Genomic DNA, 22,335 nt, shown 5'->3' with positions numbered 1-22,335 from the left:
TTAGGGTACGGATTAGTGTTAGTGTACGGGTTAGGATGAGGGTACGGTTTGGCGTAAGGTTTAGGGTTATAGTTAGGATTAGGGAAGAGGTGCGGTTTAGTGTACAGTTTAGGGTACAACAAGGGATTTGGTTTACGGTATGTGTTAGGGTATGGGTTAGTATTAGTACATTGGTTAGGATTAGGGTACGGGTTAGGGTAAGGTTTAGGGTAACGATTAGGGTTAGCGTTAGGGAACGGGTATGGTTTAGGGTACCGGTTAGGCTATGAGAATGGAATAGAGATAGGGTATGTGTTAGTGTTTGTGTACAGGTTAGGATATTGGTGTGGTTTACAGTATGGTCAAGGGTTAGGGAACGGGTACAGTTTAGGGTACAGGATAGGGCATGATGATGGGTTAGGGTTAGGGTACGTGTTAGGGTACGGGTTAGGGTAAGGGTTAGGTTTAGGGTAGGGAACGGATACGGTTTAGGGTACAGGTTAGCGTACGATAAGGAGTTAGGGTACGTGTTAGTGTACAGGTTAGGATTAAGGTACGTGTTAGGGTAAGGGTTATGGTAAGGCTTAGGGTTAGGTTTAGGGTTAGCGAATGGGTATGGTTTAGGGTACAGGTTAGGGTACGACAGCGGGTTAGGGTATATGTTAATGTACAGGTTAGTGTTAGTGTATGGCTTAGGATTAGGGTATACGTTAGGATAAGAGTTAGGATAAGGCTTCGGGTTAGGGTTAGGGTCATGGTTAGGTTTAGTGTTAGGGAACGGGTATGGATTAGGGTACAGGTTAGGGTACAAGAACGGGTTAGGATTAGGGTACATGTTAGGGTATGAGTTAGTGTTAGTGTATGGGTTAAGATTAGGGCACAGGTTAGCGTAAGGGTTAGGGTTAGGGAACATGTATGGTTTAGATCACAGTTTAAAGTACAACAACGGATTAGAGTATGTGTCTGGGTACAGGTTAGTGTTAGTGTACGGGTTAGGATTAGGGTATGTTTAGGGTAAGGATTAGGATTATAATTAGGGTTAGGGTATCAGTACAGTTTAGGGTACCAGTTAGTGTATGACAACAGGTTAGGATTAGGATACGTGATATGGTACGGGTTACTGTTAGTGTATGGGTTAGCATTAGGGTACAGGTTAGGATAAGGGTTAGGGAATGGGTACGGATTAGGGTACAGCTTAGGGTATGACAATGGGTTAGGGATCGGGTACGTGTTAGGGTATGGGTTAGTGTTGCTGTACAGGTTAGGATTAAGGTACAGATAAGGGTAAGGGTTAGGGTAAGGGTTAGGTTTGGTGAACAGGTGCGGTTAAGGTACAGGTTAGGGTATGACAACGGGTTAGGGTATGGGTTAGTATTAGTGTACAGGTTAGGATTAGGGTACGGGTTAGGTCAAGTTTAGGTTAGTGTTAGGGTACGGTTTAGGGTACAGGTTAGGGTCCGACCACGGGTTAGGTTTAGGATACGTATTAGGGTACCAGTTAGGGTTAGGGAGCGGGTACTGTTTAGGGTACAGTTTAGGGTATGATGACGGTTTAGAGTTAGGGTATGTTTTAGGGTACGGGTTAGTGTTAGTGTACGGGTTAGTATTAGGATACAGGTTAGGGTAAGGGTTAGGGAATGGGTAGGGTGTAGGGTACAGGTTAGGGTATGACAGCAGGTTAGGGTTAGCGAACAGGTACGCTTTAGGGTACAGGTTAGGGCCCGACAACAGGTTAAGGTTAGATTACGTGTTAGTGTACGGTTTAGGATTAGTGTACGGTTAGGGTAAGGGTTAGGGATCGGATACTGTTTAGGGTACAGTTGAGGGTACGACAACGGGTTAGGGTACATTTTAGGGTATGGGTTAGGATTAGGGTACGAGTTAGTGTAAGGGTTATGTTTGGAGTAAGGGTTAGGGAACAAGTATGGCTTAGGGTACAGGTTAGGGTATGACAATGAGATAGGGTTAGGGTACGTGTTAGGGTACAGGTTAGTGTACGGGTTAGGATTAGGGTATATGTTAGAATAAGAGTAAGGGTTAGAGTTAGGTTTAGGGAACGGGTATGGTTTAGCGTACCAGTTAGGGTATGACAAAGGGTTAGGTTTTGGGTACGTGTTAGGGTACACAGTAGTGTCAGTGTATGGGTTAGGATTAGCATATGAGTTAGGGTAAGGGTTTGGGTTAGGGTACGGTTTAGAGTATGGGTTAGTTTTGGTGTACAGGTTAGGAATAGTGTATGGGTTAGGGTAAGGATTAGGGTAAGGGTAAGGGTTAGGGTTTGGGTATGGTTTAGGTACAGGTTAGGGTACAGTAATGGGTTAGCCTTAGGGTACTTATCGGGGTACAGATTAGCGTTAGTGTACAGGTTTGGATTAGGGTACGGTTTGGGTAAGGGTAAGGGTTATTGTTAGGGTTAGGGAACTGATAGTTTAGGGTACAGGTTAGGGTACGTGTTGTGGTATGGGTTAGTGTATGGGTTAGGATTAGGGTATGGGTTAGGGTGACGGTAAGGGTGAGTGTTAGGCTTAGGGTTACAAAACAGGTACAGTTTAGGGTACAGGTTAGGGTATGACAACATGTTAGGGTATGGTTATGGTACAGGTTAGGATATTGGAACAGGTAAGGGTAAGGGTTAGGGTTGGGGAACAGGTACGTTTTAGGGTACAGGATAGGGTATGACAACAGGTTAGGGTATGTGTTAGGGTATGGATTCATGTTAGTGTATGGGTTAGGATTGGGGTATACGTTAGGGTAAGGTTTAGGGTCCGGGTTCGGGTTAGCGTTAGGGAACGGGTATGAATTAGGGTACCACAATGGATTAGGATTAGGGTACATGTTAGGGTATGGGTTAGTGTTAGTGTATGGGTTAGGATTATGGTACGGATTAGGGTAAGGGTTCGGATTAGGGAACGGGTACAGTTTAGGATACGACAACAGGTTAGGTTTAGGGTACATGTTAGGGTACGGATCAGTGTTAGTATATGGGTTAGGGTTAAGGTTAGGGAATGAGTAAGGTTTAGGTTACCGGTTAGGGTATGAAAACAGGTTAGAGTTAGGGTATGTGTTAAGTTACGGGTTAGTGTTAGTGTACGGGTTACGATTACTGTACGGGTTAGGGTAAGGGTTAGGGTGTTAGAATTAGGGAATGTATACGTTTTAGGATACAGGATAGGATATGACAATGGGTTATAATTATGGTATGTGTTAGGGTATGGGTCATTGTTAGTATACGGTTTAGGATTAGGGTACGCGTTAGGGCACGGGTGCAATTTAGGGTACAGTTTAGTGTATGACAGGTTAGTGTTAGGGTATGGGTTCGGGTACGGGTTAGGGAATGGGCACGGTTTAGGTTACAGGTTAGGGTACTACAACGAGCTAGGTTTAGGGTATGTGTTAGGGTACGTGTTAGTGTACAGATTAGTGTTAGGGTAAGGTTTAGGGTAAGTTTAGGGTTAGCATTAGGGAACGTACGGTTTAGGATACAAGTTAGGGTACGACAATGGGTTAGGATTAGGGTATGGGTTAGGGAACGGGTTAGTGTTAGTGTATGGGTTAGGATTAGGGTATGGGTTAGGGAACGAGTACAGTTTAGAGAAAAGGTTACGGAACGACAACATGTTATGGTTAGGGTACAGGTTAGTGTTAAGGTACGAGTTAGGATTAGGGTATGGGTATGGTTTAGGGTACAGGTACGGTGTAGGGTACAGGATAGGGTATGACAAGGGTTAGGGTATGTGTTAGGGTATGGGTTAGTGTTAGTGTACGGGTTAGGATTAGGGTACGGGTTAGGGTAAGGCTTCTGGTAAGGGTTAGGTTAAGTGTTAGGATTAGGGAAAGGGTAGAGTTTAGGGTACAAGTTAGGGTACAACAGGTTAGGCTTAGGGTATGTTATGGGTACCGATTAGTATAGTGTATGGGTTAGGGTTAGGGTACAACAACGGGTTAGGGTACATGGTAGTCTAAGGGTTAGTATTAGTGTATGGGTTAGAATTAGGATAAGCGTTAGGGTAAGGATTAGGGTTAGGGAACCAGTAAGGTTTAGGGTACTGGTTAGGGTACGAAAACAGGTTAGAGTTAGGGTACCTGTTAAGTTATGGGTTAGTGTTACAGATTAGGATTAGGGTAAGGGTTAGAGTAAGGAATAGGGATAGGATTAGTGTTAGGGAACGAGTATGGTTTAAGGTACAGGTTAGGCTACGACAACGGATTAGGATTAGGGTACTTGTTAGGGTACAGGTTAGTGTTAGTGTATGGGTTACGATTAGGGTATGGATTAGGGTTAGGGAACGGGTGCGGTTTACGATACAGGTTAGTGTATGAGAATGGGTTAGGGTTAGGGTACGTGTTGGGTGTGGGTTATTGTTAGTGTACGGATTAGGGTACGGGTTAGGTTAGGGTACGTTTTAGGGTATGGGTTACTATTAGTGTTCAGGTTAGTATTAGGGTACAGGTTAGGGTTAGGGACAGGGAACGGGTGAGGTTTAAGGTACAGGTAAGGGTACGTCAATGGTTTAGAGTTAGGGTATGTGTTAGGATTAGGGTATGGGTTAGGGTAAGGGTTAGTGTTATGGGATCGCTACGGTTGAGGGTATGGGTTAGGGTTAGACAATGGGTTAGGCTTAGGGTATGTGTTAGGGTACGTGTTAGTGTTGGTGTAAGGGTTAGGATAAGAGTATGAGTTAAGGTTAGGGAACGGGTATAGTTTAGGGCATGAGTTAGGGTATGGCAATGAGTTAGGGTTAGGGTACGTATAGAGGTATGGGTTAGTTTTAGTTTATGGTTAGGATTAGGGTACGGGTTAGGGTTAGTGTTAGGATTAGGGATAGGGTTAGGGAATGTGTACGGTTTAGGGTACACGTTAGGGTACGACAATGGGTTAGGTTGTGTGTTAGAGTACGTGTTAGTGTATGGTTAGGATTAGGGTACGGGTTAGGGCACCACAATGGGTTAGGCTTAGGGTACGTTATAGGTAACGATTAGTGTAGTGTACGGGTTAGGATTAGGAGACGGGTTAATGTAAGTGTTAGTGTTAGGGTTAGGATTAGAATAAGCGTTAGAATAAGGGTTAGGGTTAAGGTTAGGGTTAGGGAATGGGTGCGGTTTAGGATACAGGTTAGTGTATGACAACAGGTAGGGTTAGGGTATGGGTTATTGTAAGTGTACGGATTAGGATTACGGTAGGGGTTAGGTTAGGGTTACCGTATGTGTTAGGATATTCGTTAGTGTTAGTGTATGGGTTAGGATGAGGGTACAGGTTAGCGTAAGGTTTAGGGTTCAGGTTAGGGTTAAGGAACGGGTACGGTTTAGGGTACAGTTTGGGGTACAATGGGTTTGGGTTAGGGTACGTGTTAGGGTAAGGATTTGTATTAGCATATGGGTTAGGATTAGAGTACTGGTTAGGGTAAGGTTAGGGAATGGATTAGTGTTATTGTATGGGTTAGGATTAGGGTACAGATAAGATAAGGGTTAGGGAACGGATATGGTTTAGAGTACAGGTTAGGGTATGACAACGGTTTAGGGTTAGGGTACGTGTTAGGGTAAGGGTTAGCTTACTGTTTAGGATTATGGTGTGGGTTATGGTAAGGGTTAGATTAACGGTTAGCGTTAGCATTGGGTACGGTTTAGGGTACTGCAGTGGGTTAGGCTTAGGGAATGTGTTACGGTACAGATTAGTGTTAGTGTACGGGTTAGGATTAGGGTACGGTTAGGGTTAGGGTTATGGTTAGGGCTAGGGAACGGGTACGGCTTAGCGTATAGGTTAGGGTATGACAAAGGGTTAGGCTTAGGGTACGGATTAGTGTTAGTGTACTGATTAGAGTACAGTTAGGGTAACAGTTAGGATAAAGGTTAAGGTTAGAGTTAGGGAACGGGTATGGTTTAGGGTACAGGTCAGAGTAGGACAACGGGTTAAGTTTAGGGTACGTGTTAGGGTGCAGGTTAGTGTTAGTGTACGGGTTAGGATTAGGGTATGGTATGTTAAGGATTATGGTTAGGGAACGGGTATGGTTTAGGGTACAGGTCAGAGTAGGACAACGGGTTAAGTTTAGGGTACATGTTAGGGTGCAGGTTAGTGTTAGTGTATGGGTTAGGATTAAGGTACGACTTAGGGTAAGGGTTAGGGTATGGGGTTAGGATTAGGGTACGGGTTAGGAGAAGGGTTAGGGTAAGGGTTAGGGTTATGGAGCAGGTACGGTTTAGGGTACAGGTTAGAGTAGGACAACAGGTTAAGTTTAGGGTATGTGTTAGGGTGCAGATTAGTGTTGGTGTACGGGTTAAGATTAGGGTATGAGTTAGGGTAAGGGTTAAGATAAGGGTTAGGGATAGGGATAGGGATCGGGTACCATATAAGGTACAGGTTAGGGTATGACAGCAGTTTAGGGTATGTGTTAGAGTACGTGTCAGTGTTAGTGTACTGGTTATGATTAGGATACGAGTTAGGGTAAGGGTTAGTGTTAGGGAACGGGTACAGGTTAGCATATGATAACTGGTTAGGTTTAGGGTACGTTTTAGGGTATGGATTAGTGTTAGTGTACAGGTATATTAAGGGTAAGGGTTAAGGACTGCTATGTTTAGTGTTGATTAGAGTAAGAAGGAAGTTAGATTAGAGTTAGGGAGGGAATGGGTACAGTTTAGGGTGCAGGATTAGGGTACATTTTAGGAAATGGGTTAATGTTAGTGTATGGGTTAGGATTAGGGTATGGGATAGTTAAGGGTCATTGTATGGGTTAGGGCTAGTATTAGGGATCAGGTACTGTTTAGGGTACAGTTTAGGGTATGACAACGTGTTAGGGTTAGGGTACTGGTTAGTGTTTGGGTTAGGGTTAGGTTACGGGTTAGGGTAAGCTTTAGGGTAAGGGTTAGGGTTAGGGAATGACAAGGGGTTAGGTATAGGGTACGTGTTAGGGTATGGGTTAGTTCTAGTTTACGGCTTATTATTAGGGTATGGGTTAGTGTAAGGGTTAGGTTAAGGATTACGGTTAGTGTTAGGGTTAGGTACAGTTTAGGGTGTAGGTTAGAATAGGACAACGGGTTAGGCTTAGGGTACGGATTAGTGTTAGTGTACGGGTTAGAATTAGGGTAAAGTTAGGGTAAGGGTTAGGGTTAGGTTTACGGAATGGGTACAGGTAAGTGTAGGACAATGGGTTAGGGTGTGTGTTATGGTATAGGTGAGTGTTTATTAGTGTATGGGTTAGGATTAGGGTACGGGTTAGCGTAAGTGTTAGGGTAAGGGTTAGTGTTAGGGTTCGGGAACGGGTACGGTTTACGGTAGAGGTTAGGGTACAACAACGGATTAGGGTACCCGTTAGTTTTAGTGTATGGGTTAGGATTAGGGTACAGGTTAAGATAAGGGTTAGGGTTAGGGAACAGGTGCAGTTTAGGGTACGACAATGGGTTAGGCTTAGGGTAAGTGTTAGAGTACGGGTTAGTGTTAGTTTGTGGGTTAGGATTAGGATACATGTTAGCGTAAGGGTTATGGTAAGGGTGAGGGTTACGGAACAGGTATGGTTTAGGGTACAGGTTAGGGTATGACAGTGTGTTAGGATTAGGGTACTGGTTAGTGTTAGTGTTCAGGTTAGGATTAGGTTATGGGTTAGGGTAAGCTTTAGGGTTAGGGAATGACAAGGGGTTAGGGATAGGGTACGTGTTAGGGTACAGGTTAGGATATTGGTGCAGGTAACGGTAAGTTTAAGAGTAAGAGTAAGGGTTAGAGTTGGGGAACAGGTACAGTTTAGAGTACAGATTATGGTAGAACAACACGTTAGGTTTAGGGTATGTGTTAGGGTACAGATTAGTGTAAGTGTACGCGTTAGGGTGAGGGTTAGGGAATGGGTACACTTTAGGGTACAGGTTAGGGCACGACAGCAGTTTAGGGTTAAGATACGTGTTAGGGTACATGTTAGTCTTAGTGTTTCGGTTACGATTAGGGTTCGGGTTAGGGTACGTGTTAGGGTACCGGTTAGTGTTACTGTACGGGTTAGGCTTAGGGTACGGTTAAGGATTAAGGTTAGGGCTAGGGTACGTGAATGGTTTAGGGTAAATGGTATGACAATGGGTTTGGGTTAGGGTATGGATTAGTGTTAGTGTATGTGTTAAGATAGGAGTAAGTTTAGGGTAAGGGTTATTGTTAGAGTTATGGTTAGGGAACGGGTACGGTTTAGGGTACAGGTAAGGTTCTGGCAATGGTTAGGGTACGTATTAGTGTTACTGTACAGTTTAGGGTACGGGTTGGGGTAAGGGTTAGATTTATGGGTAGGCAACAGTACGGTTTCGGGTACAGGTTAGGGTACGAAAACGGTTTAGGGTTAGGGTACGTGCTAAGGTAAGGATTAGGGTTAGTGTTCGGGTTAGGGAACGGGTACGCTTTAGGGTGCAGGTTAGGGTATGACAACGGATTAGGGTTAGGGTATGTATTAGGATAAGAGTTAGTTTTAGCGTACAGGTTAGGATTAGGGTACAGGTTAGGGTAAGGGTTAGGGATAGGAAACAGGTATGCTTTAAAGTACAGATTAGGGTATGACAATGGTTTAGGGTTAGGGTACGTGTTAGGTAATGCGTTAGTGTTAAGGTACAGGTTAGGATTAGGGTACAGGTTAGGGAACGGGTATGGTTCAGGGTACAGGTTAGGGTATGACAACGTGTTAGGGTTAGGGTACGGGTTAGTGTTAGTGTACGATTTAGGATTAGGTTATGGGATAGGGTAAGGGTTAGGGTTATGGATAGGGAACGGGTACGGTTTAGTGTATAGGTTAGGGTATGAAAATGGGTTTGAGTTAGGGTACGTGTTAAGGTATGGGTTAATGTACAGTTTAGGTTAGAGTACCAGTTAGGGTGTTAGAGTAAGGATTAGTTTTAGGATTAAGGTTCAGGCTAGGGAGCAGATACGGTTTAGAGTGCAGTTTACGGTATAACAAGGGAGTAGGGTTAGGGTACGTGTTAGGGAAAGGGTTAGTGTTAGTGTACGGCTAGGATTAGGGTACGGGTTAGGGTTAGGGAATGGATACGGGTTAGGGTACGACAAAGGGTTAGGCTTAGGGTACATGTTAGGGTACGGATTAGTGTTAGTGCACAGGTTAGGTTAGGGTACAGTTAGGGCAAGGGATAGGGTAATGGTTAAGTTTAGGGAATGGGTATGGTTTAGGGTAAAGGTTAAGTTATAACAATGGGTTAGGGTATGGGTTAGTTTTAGTTTATGAACTAGGATTAGAGTATGGGTTAGGATAAGGTTTAGGTTAAGGGCTAGGGTATGGGTACGGTTAGGGTACAGGTTAGGGTGCGACAATGGGTTAGGCTTAGGGTACGTGTTAGGGTACAGATTAGTGTTAGTGTACGGGTTAGGATTAGTGTACGGTTCGGGTAAGGGTTAGGGAATGGCTACGGTTTAGAGTACAGGTTAGTGTACGACAACTGGTTAGGTTTAGGGTACAGGTTAGGGTAAGGATTAGTGTTAGGGTTCGGGTTAGGGCTAGGGAATGGGTACGGTTTGGATACAGGTAAGGGTATGACAACGTGTTAGGGTTAGGGTACGTGTTAGGGTACAGATTAGTCTTAGTGTACAGTTTAGTATTAGGGAAATGGTTAGTGTAAGGGTTAGGGCTAGGGAATGGGTACAGTTTGGGTACAGGTAAGGGTACAACAACGTGTTAGGGTTAGGGTACATCTTAAGATTAGGGTAAAGTTAGGGTAAGGGTTAGAGTTAGGGTTAGTTTTAGGGAACGGGTACTGTTTAGGATACAGGTTAGGGTACAATGGATTAGGCTTAGGGTATGTGTTAGGGTTAGGGTTAGTGTATGGAGTAGGATTAGGGTACTGATTAGGTTAAGGATTAGCTTTAGGGTTAGGGTTAGGGAACGGTACAGTTTAGGGTGCAGGTTAGGGTATGACAACGGGTTAGTGTACATGTTAGGGTATGGGTTACTGTTAGTGTACAGTTTGGGGTACAATGGGTTACGGTACATGTTAGGGTAAGGGTTAGAGAACAGGTACAGTTTAGGGTACAGGTTAGCGTATTGACAGCAGGTTAGGCTTAGGGTGTGTGTTATGGTACAGGGTAGTGTTAGTGTACGGTTTAGGATTAGGGCATGGGTTAGGGTAAGGGTTAGGTTAAGGGTGAGGGTTAGGGTTTGGGTTACGGAATGGGTACGGTTTAGGGTACAGGTTAGGGCACGACAACAGGTTAAGGTTAGGTTACGTGTTAGTGTACGGTTTAGGATTAGTGTACGGTTAGGGTAAGGGTTAGGGTGAGGAATCGGGTACTGTTTAGGTTACAGTTTAGGGTATGACAACAGGTTAGGGTACATTTTAGGGTACGGATTAGTGTTAGTGTATGGGTTAGGATTAGGGTACGAGTTAGGGTAACGGTTAGGGATAGGGAACGGGTACGGTTTCAGGTACAGGTTAGGGTATGACAACGGGTTAGGGTTACAGTACGTGTTAGGGTATGGGTTTTTAGTTTACGGATTAGGATACGGGTTAGGGTAAGGGTTATGTTTAGATTAAGGGTTAGGATTAGGGTTAGAGAATGAGTACGGCTTAGGGTACAGGTTAGGGTATGACAAAGGATTAGATTTTGGGTACATGTTAGGGTATGTAGTAGTGTATGGGTTAGGATTAGCGTACAAGTTAGGGTAAGGGTTTGGATTAGGATTAGGGAACGGGTACGGTTTAGGGTACAGGTTAGGGTACGATAACGGGTTAGGGTACGGGTTAGTTTTGGTGTACAAGTTAGGGTAAGACTTAGGGTAAGGATTAGGGTTAGGGTTAGGGATTGGGTACAGATTAGCGTTAGGGTACAGCTTCAGATTAGGGTACGGTTCGGGTAAGGGTTATTGTTAGGGTTAGGGAACTGATACGGTTTAGGGTACAGGTTAGTGTACGACAACAGGTTAGGGTTAGGGTACATGTTGTACGGGTTAGTGTTAGTGTACGGCTTAGGGTACAGGTTATTGTTAGTGTATGGGTTAGGATTAGGGTACGGGTTAGGGTGACGGTTGGGGTAAGGGTGAGTGTTAGGGTTAGGGTTACAGAACAGGTACAGTTTAGGGTACAGGTTAGGGTATGACAACATGTTAGGGTACAGTTATGGTACAGGTTAGGATATTGGTATGGGTAACGGTAAGGGTTAGGGTTGGGGAACGGGTATGTTTTAGGGTACAGGATAGGGTATGACGACAGGTTAGGGTTAGGGTACATGTTAGGGTATGGGTTCATGTTACTGTATGGGTTAGAATTGGGGTATACATTAGGGAAAGGGTTAGAGTAAGGTTTAGGGTTTGGGTCCGGGTTAGTGTTAGGGAATGGGTATGAATTAGGGTACAGGTTAGGGTACCACAATGGGTTAGGATTAGGGTACGTGTTAGGGTATGGGTTAGTGTTAGTGTATAGCTTAGGATTACGGTACAGATTAGGGTAAGGGTTCGGGTTAGGAAACAGGTACAATTTAGGGTACAACGGGTTAGGTTTAGGGTACGTGTTAGGGTACAGATCAGTGTTAGTGTACAGGTGAGGATTAGAGTCTGGTTAGGGTAAGGGTTAGGATTAGGGTTAAGGTTAGGGAACGAGTAAGGTTTACGTTACCGGTTAGGGTATGAAAACGGGTTAGAGTTAGGATACGTGTTAAGTTACAGGTTAGTATTAGTGTACGGGTTAGAATTACTGTATGGGTTAGGGTAAGGGTTAGGGTATTAGGGTAAGGGAATGTATACGTTTTAGGGTACAGAATGGGTTATAGTTATGGTACGTGTTAGGGTAAGGGTTAGGGCACAGGTACAGTTCAGTGTATGACAGCGGGTTAGTGTTAGGGTACGTGTTAGGGTATGGGTGTTAGTGTACGGGTTAGCATTAGGGTATGGGTTAGGGTAAGGGTTCGGGTACGGGTTAGGGAATGGGCACGGTTTAGGGTACAGGTTAGGGTACTACAACAAGTTAGGTTTAGGGTATGTGTTAGGGTACGTGTTAGTGTACGAATTAGTATTAAGGTACGGTTTGGGGTAAGGTTTAGGATAAGGCTAGGGTTAGGGTTAGCGTTAGGGAACAGGTACTGTTTAGGGTACAGGTTAGGGTACGACAACGGGTTAGGATTACGGTACGTGTTAGGGAATGGGTTAGTGTCAGCATATGGGTTACGATTAGGGTACGGCTTAGGGAACGAGTACAGTTTAGAGAAAAGGTTAGGAAACAACAACATGTTATGGTTAGGGTACATGTTAGGGTACGAGTTAGTGTTAAGGTACGGGTTAGGGTTAGCGTACGGGTTAGGGTAAGGCTTCTGGTAAGGGTTAGGTTAAGGGTTAGGGTTGGAAAGGCTAGGGTTTAGGGTACAAGTTAGGGTACAACAGGTTAGGCTTAGGGTATGTTATGGGTACCGATTAGTATAGTGTATGGGTTAGGATTAGGGTACGGATCGGGTAAGGGTTAGGGTAAGAGTTTTGGTTAGGTTTAGGGTTAGAGAACTGGTATGGTTTACAGTACAGGTTAGGGTACAACAACGGGTTAGGGTACATGTTAGTGTAAGGGTTAGTGTTAGGGTACGGGTTAGGATTAGGATAAGTGTTAGGGTAAGCGTTAGGATTAAGGTTAGCATTAGGGAACTGGTAAGGTTTAGGGTACTGGTTAGGGTACAAAAACGGGTTAGAGTTAGGGTACGTGTTAAGTTACGGGTGTTAGTGTACAGATTGGGATTAGGGTGCAGATTAGGGTAAGGGTTAGAGTAAGGATTAGGAATAGGGTTAGTGTTAGGGAACGAGTATGGTTTAAGGTACACGTTAGGCTACGACAATGGATTAGGGTTAGGGTACGGGTTATTAGTGTATGGATTGGGATTAGGGTACGGGTTAGGTTAGGGTAAGGTTTAGGGTTAGGGTTACGGAACGGGTACAGTTTAGGGTGCAGGTTAGGGTATGACAATGGGTTAGGGTTAGCGTACGTGTTAGGGTGTTCGTTAGTGTTAGTGTACAGGTTAGGATGAGGATACGGGTTAGCGTAAGGTTTAATGTACGGTTTAGGGTACAGTTTGGGGTACAATGGGTTTTGGTTAGGGCACGTGTTAGGGTAAGGGTTTGTATTAGCATATGCATTAGGATTAGGGTACTGGTTAGGGTAAGGATTAGCGTTAGGGTTAGGGAATGGGTATGGTTTAGGCTACAGGTTATGTACGACAACAGGTTAGGCTTAGGGTATGGATTAGTGTTATTGTATGGGTTAGGATTAGGGTACAGATAGGGTTAGGGTTAGGGAACGGGTATGGTTTAGGGTACAGGTTAGGGTACAACAACGGTTTAGGGTTAGGGTACACGTTAGGGTATGGGTTAGTTTTAGTTTACGGTTTAGGATTATGGTGTGGGTTACGGTAAGGGTTAGGGTTAGCGTTGGGTACGGTTACGGTTTAGGGTACTGCAGCAAGTTAGGCTTAGGGTATGTGTCACAGTATGGATTAGTGTTAGTGTACGGGTTAGGGTACAGTTAGGGTAAGGATTAGGGTAAGGGTTAGGGCTAGGGAATGAGTATGGCTTAGCGTATAGGTTAGGGTATAACAAAAGGTTAGGCTTAGAGTACGTCTTAGGGTAGGGATTAGTGTTAGTGTACTGGTTAGGTTAGGGTACGGTTAGGGTAAGAGTTAGGATAAAAGTTAAGGTTAGAGTTAGGGTTACGAAACAGGTGTGGTTTAGGGTACAGGTCAGAGTAGGACAACAGGTTAAGTTTAGGGTACGTGTTAGTGTACGGGTTAGGATTAGGGTATGGTAGGTTAAGGATTATGGTTAGGGAACGGATATGGTTTAGTGTACAGGTAAGGGTATGACAATGGGTTAAGGTTAGGGTACATGTTAGGGTATGGGTTAGTGTTAGTATACAGGTTAGGATTAGTTTATGGATCAGGGTAAGGGTTAGGTTTAGGGTTACAGTTAGGGAACGGGTATGGATTAGGGTACAGGTTAGGGTATGATGACGGGTTAGGGTTAGAGTACGGGTTAGTGTACAGATTAGGATTAGGGTATGGTTTGGGTAAGAGGGTAAAGGTTTTTGGTTAGGTTTAGGGTTAAGGAACAGGTAAGGTTTAGGGTACAGGTTAGGGTATGACAACGAGTTAGGCTTAGAGTACTTGTTAGGGTATGGGTTAGTGTAAGGATTAGGATTAGGGTACCAGTTAGGGTAAGGGTTAGAGTTAGGGTATGGGTAAGCTTTAGGGTACAGTTTAGGGTACGACAACAGGTCAGGCTTAGGGTACGTGTTAGGGTACAGATTAGTGTTAGTGTATGGGTTAGCGTAAGGTTTAGGGTTATGGTTAGGATTAGGGAACAGGTACGGTTTAGTGTACAGTTTAGGGTACAACAAGGGATTTGGGCTAGGGTACGTGTTAGGGTATGGGGTAGTATTAGTATATTGGTTAGGATTAGGATACAGGTTAGGGTATGGGTTAGTTTGCAGGTTAGAATTAGGGTACGGGTTAGTGTATGGGTTAACAGTAAAGGTTAGGTTTAGGGTAGGGAATAGATATGGTTTAGGGTACGACAACGGGTTAGGATTAGGGTACATGTTAGGGTATGGGTTAGTGTACAGATTAAGATTAGGGTACGGATTAGGGCAAGGGTTAGGGTAAATGTTAGGGTTAGGGAACGGGTATGGTTTACGGTACTGTTTAGGGTACGACAACGTGTTAGTGTTGGGGTATGTGTTAGGTACAGGTTAGTGTTAGTGTATGGGTTAGATTTAGGGTACGAGTAAGGGTTAGGATAACGTTTAGGGTTAGGGAATGGGTACGGTTTAGGGTACGGGTTAGGGTTAGGGTTAGGGAACTTGTCAGGTTTATTTAGAGTACCGGTTAGGGTACGAAAACGGGTTAGAGTTAGGGTACGTGTTAACTTACGTGTTAGTGTACGGATTAGGGTAAGGGTTAGAGTTAGGATTAGGTATAAGATTAGGAAACGAGTACAGTTTAGGGTATGAAAACGGATTAGAGTTAGGGTATGAGTTAGAGTACGGGTAAGTGTTAGTGTACGGTTTAGGATTAGGGTACGGGTTAGGATGAGGATTAGGGTTAGGGTAGTGTTAGGCTACGGGTTACTGTTAGTGTACGAATTAGTATTAGGGTACGGGTTGGGGTAAGGATTAGGGTTAGGGGTACGAGAATGGGTTAGGGTACGTGTTAGTGTACGGGTTAGGATTATGTTACATGTTAGGGTAAGAGTTAGAATTAGGGTTAGGGAACGGGTAATGGTGTAGGGTACAGTTTAGGGTACGACAATGGGTTAGGATTAGGGTACGTTTTAGGGTATGGGTTAGGGTTAAGGTAAGGGTTAGAGTTAGGGTTACGGTTAGGGAATGGGTATGGTTTAAGGTACAGATTAGAGTACAACAGTTTAGGGTATGGGTTAGTGTTAGTGTACTGGTTACGACTAGGATACAAGTTAGGATAAGAGGGTTAGTGTTAGGGAATGGGTATTGTTCAGGGTACAGGTTAGGGTACGACAACAGGTTAGGGTTAGGATAGGGTTAGGGTACGAAAATGGGTTAGGGTATTAGGGTATGGGTTAGTGTTAGTGTACGGGTTAGGATTAGGGTACAGTTTGGGTAAGGGTAAGGGTTAGGATTAGGAAGGATTAGGATTAGGAAATGGGTAGAGTTTAGGATACAGATTAGTGTAGGACATGGGTTAGGATTAGGGTATGTGTTAGGGGTATGGGTTAGTTTTGGTGTACAGATTAGGATTAGTGCATGGGTAAGGGTTAGGGATCGGGTACGGTTTAGGTACGGGTTAGGGTAAGAGAACGGGTTAAGCTTAGGGTACTTATTAGGTACAGATTAGTGTTAGTGTATGGGTTAGAATTACGGTATGGTTCGGGTAAGGGTACGGGTGTTAGTGCACAGGTATTAGGTTATGGGTTAGAGTAAGGGTTAGGGAACGGGTGAGGTTTAGGTACAGGTTAGTGTACGACAACAGCTTAGGGTTAGGGTATGTGTTAGGGTACGGGTTACTGTTAGTGTACAGGTTAGTATTAGGTTACGAGTTAGAGTAACAGCTAGGGTTAGGGATCAGGCTTGGTTTAGGGTACAGGTTAGGGTACAACAACGTGTTAGGTTTAGGGTACTATTAGGGTACATGTTAGTGTATGAATTAGTATTAGGGTACAGGTTGCGGTAAGGATTAGGGTAAGGGTTATGGTTAGGGTTACGGAACGGGTACGGTTTAGGTTACAGGTTAGGTTACAACAGCTGTTTAGGGTTAGGGTATGGGTTAGGGTACGGGTTAGTGTACAGGTTAGGTTTATGTTACAGGTTAGGGTTAGAGTTAGGATTAGGCTTAGGGAATGGGTATGGTTTAGGGTACAGTTTAGGGTACGACAATGGGTTAGGGTTACGTTGCGTTTTAGGTTACGGGTTAGTGTTAGTGTACGGGTTAGGGCAAGGGTTAGGGTTAAGTGTTATGGTTAAGTAAGGGTCAGGATTAGGGTTACAGTTAGGGAACGGGTATGGTTTAAGGTACAGGTTAGCATACGACAACAGTTTAAGGTTAGGGTATGTGTTATGGTATGGGTTAGTGTTAGTGTACTAGTTACGATTAGGATACGAGTTAGGGTAAGGGTTAGCATTAGGGTTAGTGTTAGAGAACGGGTATGGTTTAGGGTACAGGTTAGGGTACATCAATGGGTTAAATTTAGAGTATGGGTTAGTGTTAGTGTATGGGTTAGGATTAGGGTCCGGCTTAGGATAAGGGTTAGGATTAGGTTTAAGGTTAAGGTTAGGGAACGGGTAAGGTTTAGGTTACCGGTTAGAGTACAAAAACGGGTTAGAGTTAGGGTATGTGTTAAGTTACGGGCTAGTGTTAGTGTGCGGGTTAGGATTATGGTAAGGGTTAGGGTAAGTGTTAGGGTTAGGGAACATATACATTTTAGGGTACATGTTAGGATATGACAACGGGTTAGGGTACATGTTCGGGTACGGGTTAGTGTTAGTGTACGGGTTAGGGTAAGGGTTAGGGCACGGGTGCGGTTTAGGGTACAGGTTAGTGTATGACATCAGGTTGGGGTTAGCATACGTGTTATGGTACAGGGTTAGTGTTAGTGTACGGGTTAGGATTAGGGTACAGGTAAGGGTACGACAACGGGTTAGGGTATGTGTTAGTTTTAGTGTATGGTTTAGGATTAGGTTACAGGTTAGAGTAAGGGTTAGGGTATGGGTACGATTTAGGGTACAGGTTAGGTTATGACAACGGGTTAGGCTTAGGGTACGTGTTAGGGTATGGGTTAGTGTAAGGGTTAGGATTCGGGTACGAGTTAGGGTAAGGGTTAGGGAACATGTACAGTTTAGGGTACAGGTTAGGGTACGACAACAGGTTAAGCTTAGGGTACGTGTTAGGGTACGGATTAGTGTTAGTGTATGGGTTAGCATGAGGGTACGGTTTGGCGTAAGGTTTAGGGTTATAGTTAGGATTAGGAAACAGGTGAGGTTTAGTGTACAGTTTAGGGTACAACAAGGGATTTGGTTTACGGTATGTGTTAGGATATGGGTTAGTATTAGTATATTGGTTAGGATTAGGGTACGGGTTAGGGTTAGCGTTAGGGAACGGGTATGGTTTAGGGTACCGGTTAGGCTATGAGAATGAGATAGAGATAGGGTATGTGTTAGGGTATGCGTTAGTGTTTGTGTACGGGTTAGGATATTGGTGTGGTTAACAGTAAGGTCAAGGGTTAGGGAACGGGTACGGTTTAGTGTACAGGATAGGGCATGACAATGGGTTAGGGTACGTGTTAGGGTAGGAGCTAGTGTATGGGTTAAGGTAAGGGTTAGGTTTAGGGTAGGGAACGGATACGGTTTAGGGTACAGGTTAGCATACGATAACGGGTTAGGGTACGTGTTAGTGTACAGGTTAGGATTAAGGTACGTGTTAGGGTAAGGTTATGGTAAGGGTTAGGGTTAGGTTTAGGGTTAGCGAACGGGTACGGTTTAGGGTACGACAGCGGGTTAGGGTATGTGTTAATGTACAGGTTAGTGTTAGTGTATGGTTTAGGATTAGGGTATACGTTAGGACAAGAGTTAGGCTAAGGGTTAGGGTTAGGGTCATGGTTAGGTTTAGTGTTAGGGAATGGGTATGGATTAGGGTACAGGTTAGGGTACGAGAACGGGTTAGGATTAGGGTATGTGTTAGGGTATGAGTTAGTGTTAGTGTATGGGTTAAGATTAGGGCATGGGTTAGCGTAAGGGTTAGGGAACGTGTACGGTTTAGATCACAGTTTAAAGTACAACAACGGATTAGGGCATGTGTCTGGGTACAGGTTAGTGTTAGTGTACGGGTTAGGATTAGGGTATGTTTAGGGTAAGGATTAGGGTTATAGTTAGGGTTAGGGTATGGGTTCGGTTTAGGATACCAGTTAGTGTATGACAACAGGTTAGGATTAGGATACGTGATATGGTACGGGTTACTGTTAGTGTATGGGTTAGCATTAGGGTACAGGTTAGGGTATGACAATGGGTTAGGGATCGGGTACGTGTTAGGGTATGGGTTAGTGTTGCTGTACAGGTTAGGATTAAGATACAGATAAGGGTAAGGGTTAGGGTAAGGGTTAGGGTTAGGTTTGGTGAACAGGTGCGGTTAAGGTACAGGTTAGGGTATGACAAGGGGTTAGGGTATGGGTTAGTATTAGTGTACAGGTTAGGATTAGGGTATGGGTTAGGTTAAGTTTAGGTTAGTATTAGGGAACGGGTATAGTTTAGGGTGCAGGTTAGGGTCCAACCACGGGTTAGGTTTAGGATACGTATTAGGGTACCGGTTAGTGTTAGTGTACGGGTTAGGATTAGGGTACGGTTAGGGTAAGGGTTAGGGAGCGGGTACTGTTTAGGGTAAGACAACAGTTTAGAGTTAGGGTATGTTTTAGGGAATGGGTAAGGTTTAGGGTACAGGTTAGGGTATGACAACGGCTTAGGGTTAGGGTACGTGTTAGGGTACGGGTTAGTGTACGGATTAGTATTAGTGTATGGGTTAGGGTAAGGGTTAGGGAACGGGTAGGGTTTACGGTACAGGTTAGGGTATGACAATGGATTAGGGTACATGTTAGGGTACAGGTTAGTGTTCGGGTACAGGTTAGGATTAGGGTACAGGTTAGGATAAGTTTAGGGTTAGGGAACGGGTATGGTTTAGGGTACAGGTAAGGGTACGACAACTGGTTAGGGTACGGGTTAGTGTTAGTGTACAGGTTAGGGTAAGGGTTAGTGTTAGGGTACGGGTATGGTTTAGGGTACAGGTTAGGGTATGACAACGGGTTAGGGTACGGGTTAGTTTTTGTGTACAGGTTAGGGTTAAGGCACGGGTACGTGTTAGGGTACGGGTACGGTTTAGGGTACAGGTTAGGGTATGACAACGGGTTAGTGTTAGTGTATGGGTTAGGATGAGAGTAGGGGTTAGCGTAAGGTTTGGGCGGGGGGGGCGGCACTTTGCTGAACATGCAAAGAACACACTGAAATAACAGTTTGGGCCTCATGTTCTGTTAAAGGTGTTTGACCAGAGTGCACTTTCAACTGAAGCTAAAGAAGAAATGTACAAACTGTATCCTAATGCCCGGAGGGCTCACCTGAAAACAGGAGGCAATTTCCCTTACCTGTGCAGAAGTGCAGAGGTGAATCTCTATGTACAGGTAGGTCCTAGGTTGGATCCCAGAGCACTTTGAACACAGAATCTGGTTTGAAACATAAAGTTTCTTTTATTTTTTGGTCGTCGAGTAAGAGAACTACAGAATTCTCTGTAGGAATGAAGCATTGACTTGATACATTGCTCCACATTAGTAACTTACAGGAGAATTCAAGCATATTAGAGCCACCTGAGGGACTCTATGCCCACTCTCCCTTTTCTAAGAACCACAGGCCTGAACTCACACACTGAAGCAGCCGTTTGGTACAATGGGACCTTGGCTCCTGGATGTAATGAATTCAGCCAGAGCAAGACACCAGACTTAAATGGAGTCAATCTGAATCCCACGAAGTGACTTCTTGGTCTAATTTTAATGCATTAAAACACACGCACACAAACAAACACTACTTCTTCTAATACCTGCCTAAACGGATATTAGAATAGTGGTGAGAAATGGTTGCTTTGCAATTTGGCAAGTACTATCAAGAGGCTTAAAAAACCAGTCATGTTCTTTGATCCTGTTTTCCACATGTGGCAACAGATCCTGAGGAGAGGATCATAAATACAAAAAAACTTGATTCCCAGAGATAGTGATTACAGTGTTAGAACAGCAAAGGATGGGAAGGACCTGATTCCTAGCAGCAGAGGGGAAGGATTAACACCTACTGGTGAAGCAGCATGTGGCAATTTAAGATGTTAATAACAATTTGTAGTTACCTGGAAAGACTGGTTACATATTAAGTGAGGAACAAAGATCCCAAATAGTGGTTTTGTGGTTTTGGTTTGTTTTTGTGTTTTTTTGTTTTTTGCCTGCATTGAGTCTTTGTTGCTGCATGTGGGCTTTCTCTGGTTGCAGCAAGCAGGGGCTACTCTTCATCATAGTGTGCGGGCTTCTCATTGCGGTGGCTTCTCTTGTTGCAGAGCACAGGCTCTAGGCATGCAGGCTTCAGTATTTGTGGCGCATGGGCTCAGTAGTTGTAGCTTGCGGGCTCTAGAGCACAGGCACAGCAGTTGTGGCACACGGGCTTAGTTGCTCCACAGCATGTGGGATCTTCTCAGACCAGGGCTTGAACCCATGTCCCCTGCATTGGCAGGCGGATTCTCAACCACTGCACTGCCAGGGAAGTCCCCAAATTGTGGTTTTTAAAATTTTTTTGACTTTTCTGTTTTCTAGTTTTTCTAATTAGTATGTATTACTCTAATGTTTTACTGTATATATTTTTATTGAGGTATAGTTAACTTATAATATTAGTTTCAGGTGTTCTATATAGTGATTCAACAATTTTATAGATTATACTACATTTAAAGTTACTATAAAATATTGGCTGTATTTCCTGTGCTGTACAATATATTCTTGTAGCTTATTTTATACATGGTAGTTTTGTACCTTTTAACCCCCTGACCTTATCTTGCCCATTCCCCCAGGACTCTGTAATTTTAGAACTAGAAACCATTAATACACAACAGTGATGTTTGTTTAAAATAATTATTCTGCATTTCTGCAGATACATTTGCTGCAATTCCACGGAACCAAATATGCGGCCATTGACCCATCGATGGTCAGTGCTGAGGAGCTCGAGGTGCAGAAAGGCAACCTTGGCATCAGTCAGGAGGAGCAGTAGCTGTTAGAGTTGGCTCTTAGTGATGAGTGATCCAGTGTGTCCGTACAATCAGTGACATCAGTGCCCACCAGTCGGCCTCTCTCTTCGGTTTGTCAGGTTCACCGGTTATCACTGTGTTTGGAACTAGGACTGATTGATTGTCATCTTCGTGACAGGCGGCAGCTCTTCTAAGCCAGTGTAACTATTCCCTCTTCAGTTTTTTTAGCTTTTGAACTTAACGAAGTACTTTTGAAGATTCCCATTTTAAGAATTGTGAAAATTTTGCTACCAAAAGTCTTCACCACTGTGTTGTTAAGTGAATATTAATTTCTGAATTGGGGGATTCTGTGGATTTTTTTCCTTTCCTTTCTGTTATTTGCTGTAAATGCTGCACATCCACATTGTGTATCAGAAGGACATTGGTTATTTTTATGCTTTCTTGGTTATAACTTATCAGAGTGCCAAGGCTGTCACCCACTGTTTGCTCTCCTGCAAATGAACTACTTCTAATTTCCAGTTAAGCAGATTGTTTTCAGTTTGGGCTGTTGTCTTTATACCCATTACAGTCTTTGGAATAAAAATTCAATTTGAGTGAGTGGCTTTTGTGATTATCATAGCTGCCAACTGGGCTACCTACACATAGGACTCTCTGAGAATCAGACTGATGTTTGCCAAGCCCGTGTGTCTTTAGATTAAGTTACTTAACCTCTCTAAAGTGCAGTTTGCTCATTGTTAGATTACAGAAACAATCCTTTATTGAGCTGCTGCTATGTGCAAGGTACTTTTCATACCTGCTTTTTTTTCCCCCTCAGTGGAAGATTTTAAACACACATAAAGTAGAGAAAATAGTATAATGAACTACATCCACATTACCCAGTTTCAAAAATTATCAACTCATGGACTGTGTTGTATCATCTCTTATCCAACCCTCACTTTTTCCACACATACTCCTATGAATGAATTATTTTAAGGCAATTCTGATACCTTACTTCATCTGTACATTTCTATATGTACCTTCAAGAGAGAAAATAATGCCATTATCACACTAAAAAATTCACCAATAATTCCTTCATACTAACATCCAGTCAGTGTTCTCATTTGTGATTATCTCATAAATGTCTTTTTACAGTTGACTTGTTC

The 22,335-nt window shown here is 43.8% G+C and overlaps 1 protein-coding gene across 3 annotated transcripts in view; it reads left to right on the top strand.

The window, feature by feature from the left end:
- SPG21 (SPG21 abhydrolase domain containing, maspardin) overlaps window positions 1-21,786 on the top strand; it is an 81,156-nt gene extending 59,370 nt beyond the window's left edge. For all 3 annotated transcript variants that reach the window (XM_082648007.1, XM_082648008.1, XM_082648006.1), the window contains exons 8-9: window positions 19,461-19,601; window positions 21,100-21,786. In XM_082648007.1, coding sequence (XP_082504133.1) covers window positions 19,461-19,601; window positions 21,100-21,216 — 258 coding nt within the window. In that variant the 3' untranslated portion in view covers window positions 21,217-21,786. The remainder of the gene's footprint in view (window positions 1-19,460; window positions 19,602-21,099) is intronic.
- The last annotated feature ends 549 nt before the right edge of the window (window positions 21,787-22,335 follow it).

This window comes from Grampus griseus (assembly GCF_964374135.1).
Source record: "Grampus griseus genome assembly, chromosome: 2".
In the NCBI taxonomy this organism is placed as follows: Eukaryota; Metazoa; Chordata; class Mammalia; order Artiodactyla; family Delphinidae; genus Grampus; species Grampus griseus.
This window is presented reverse-complemented; position numbering and strand designations above follow the sequence as displayed.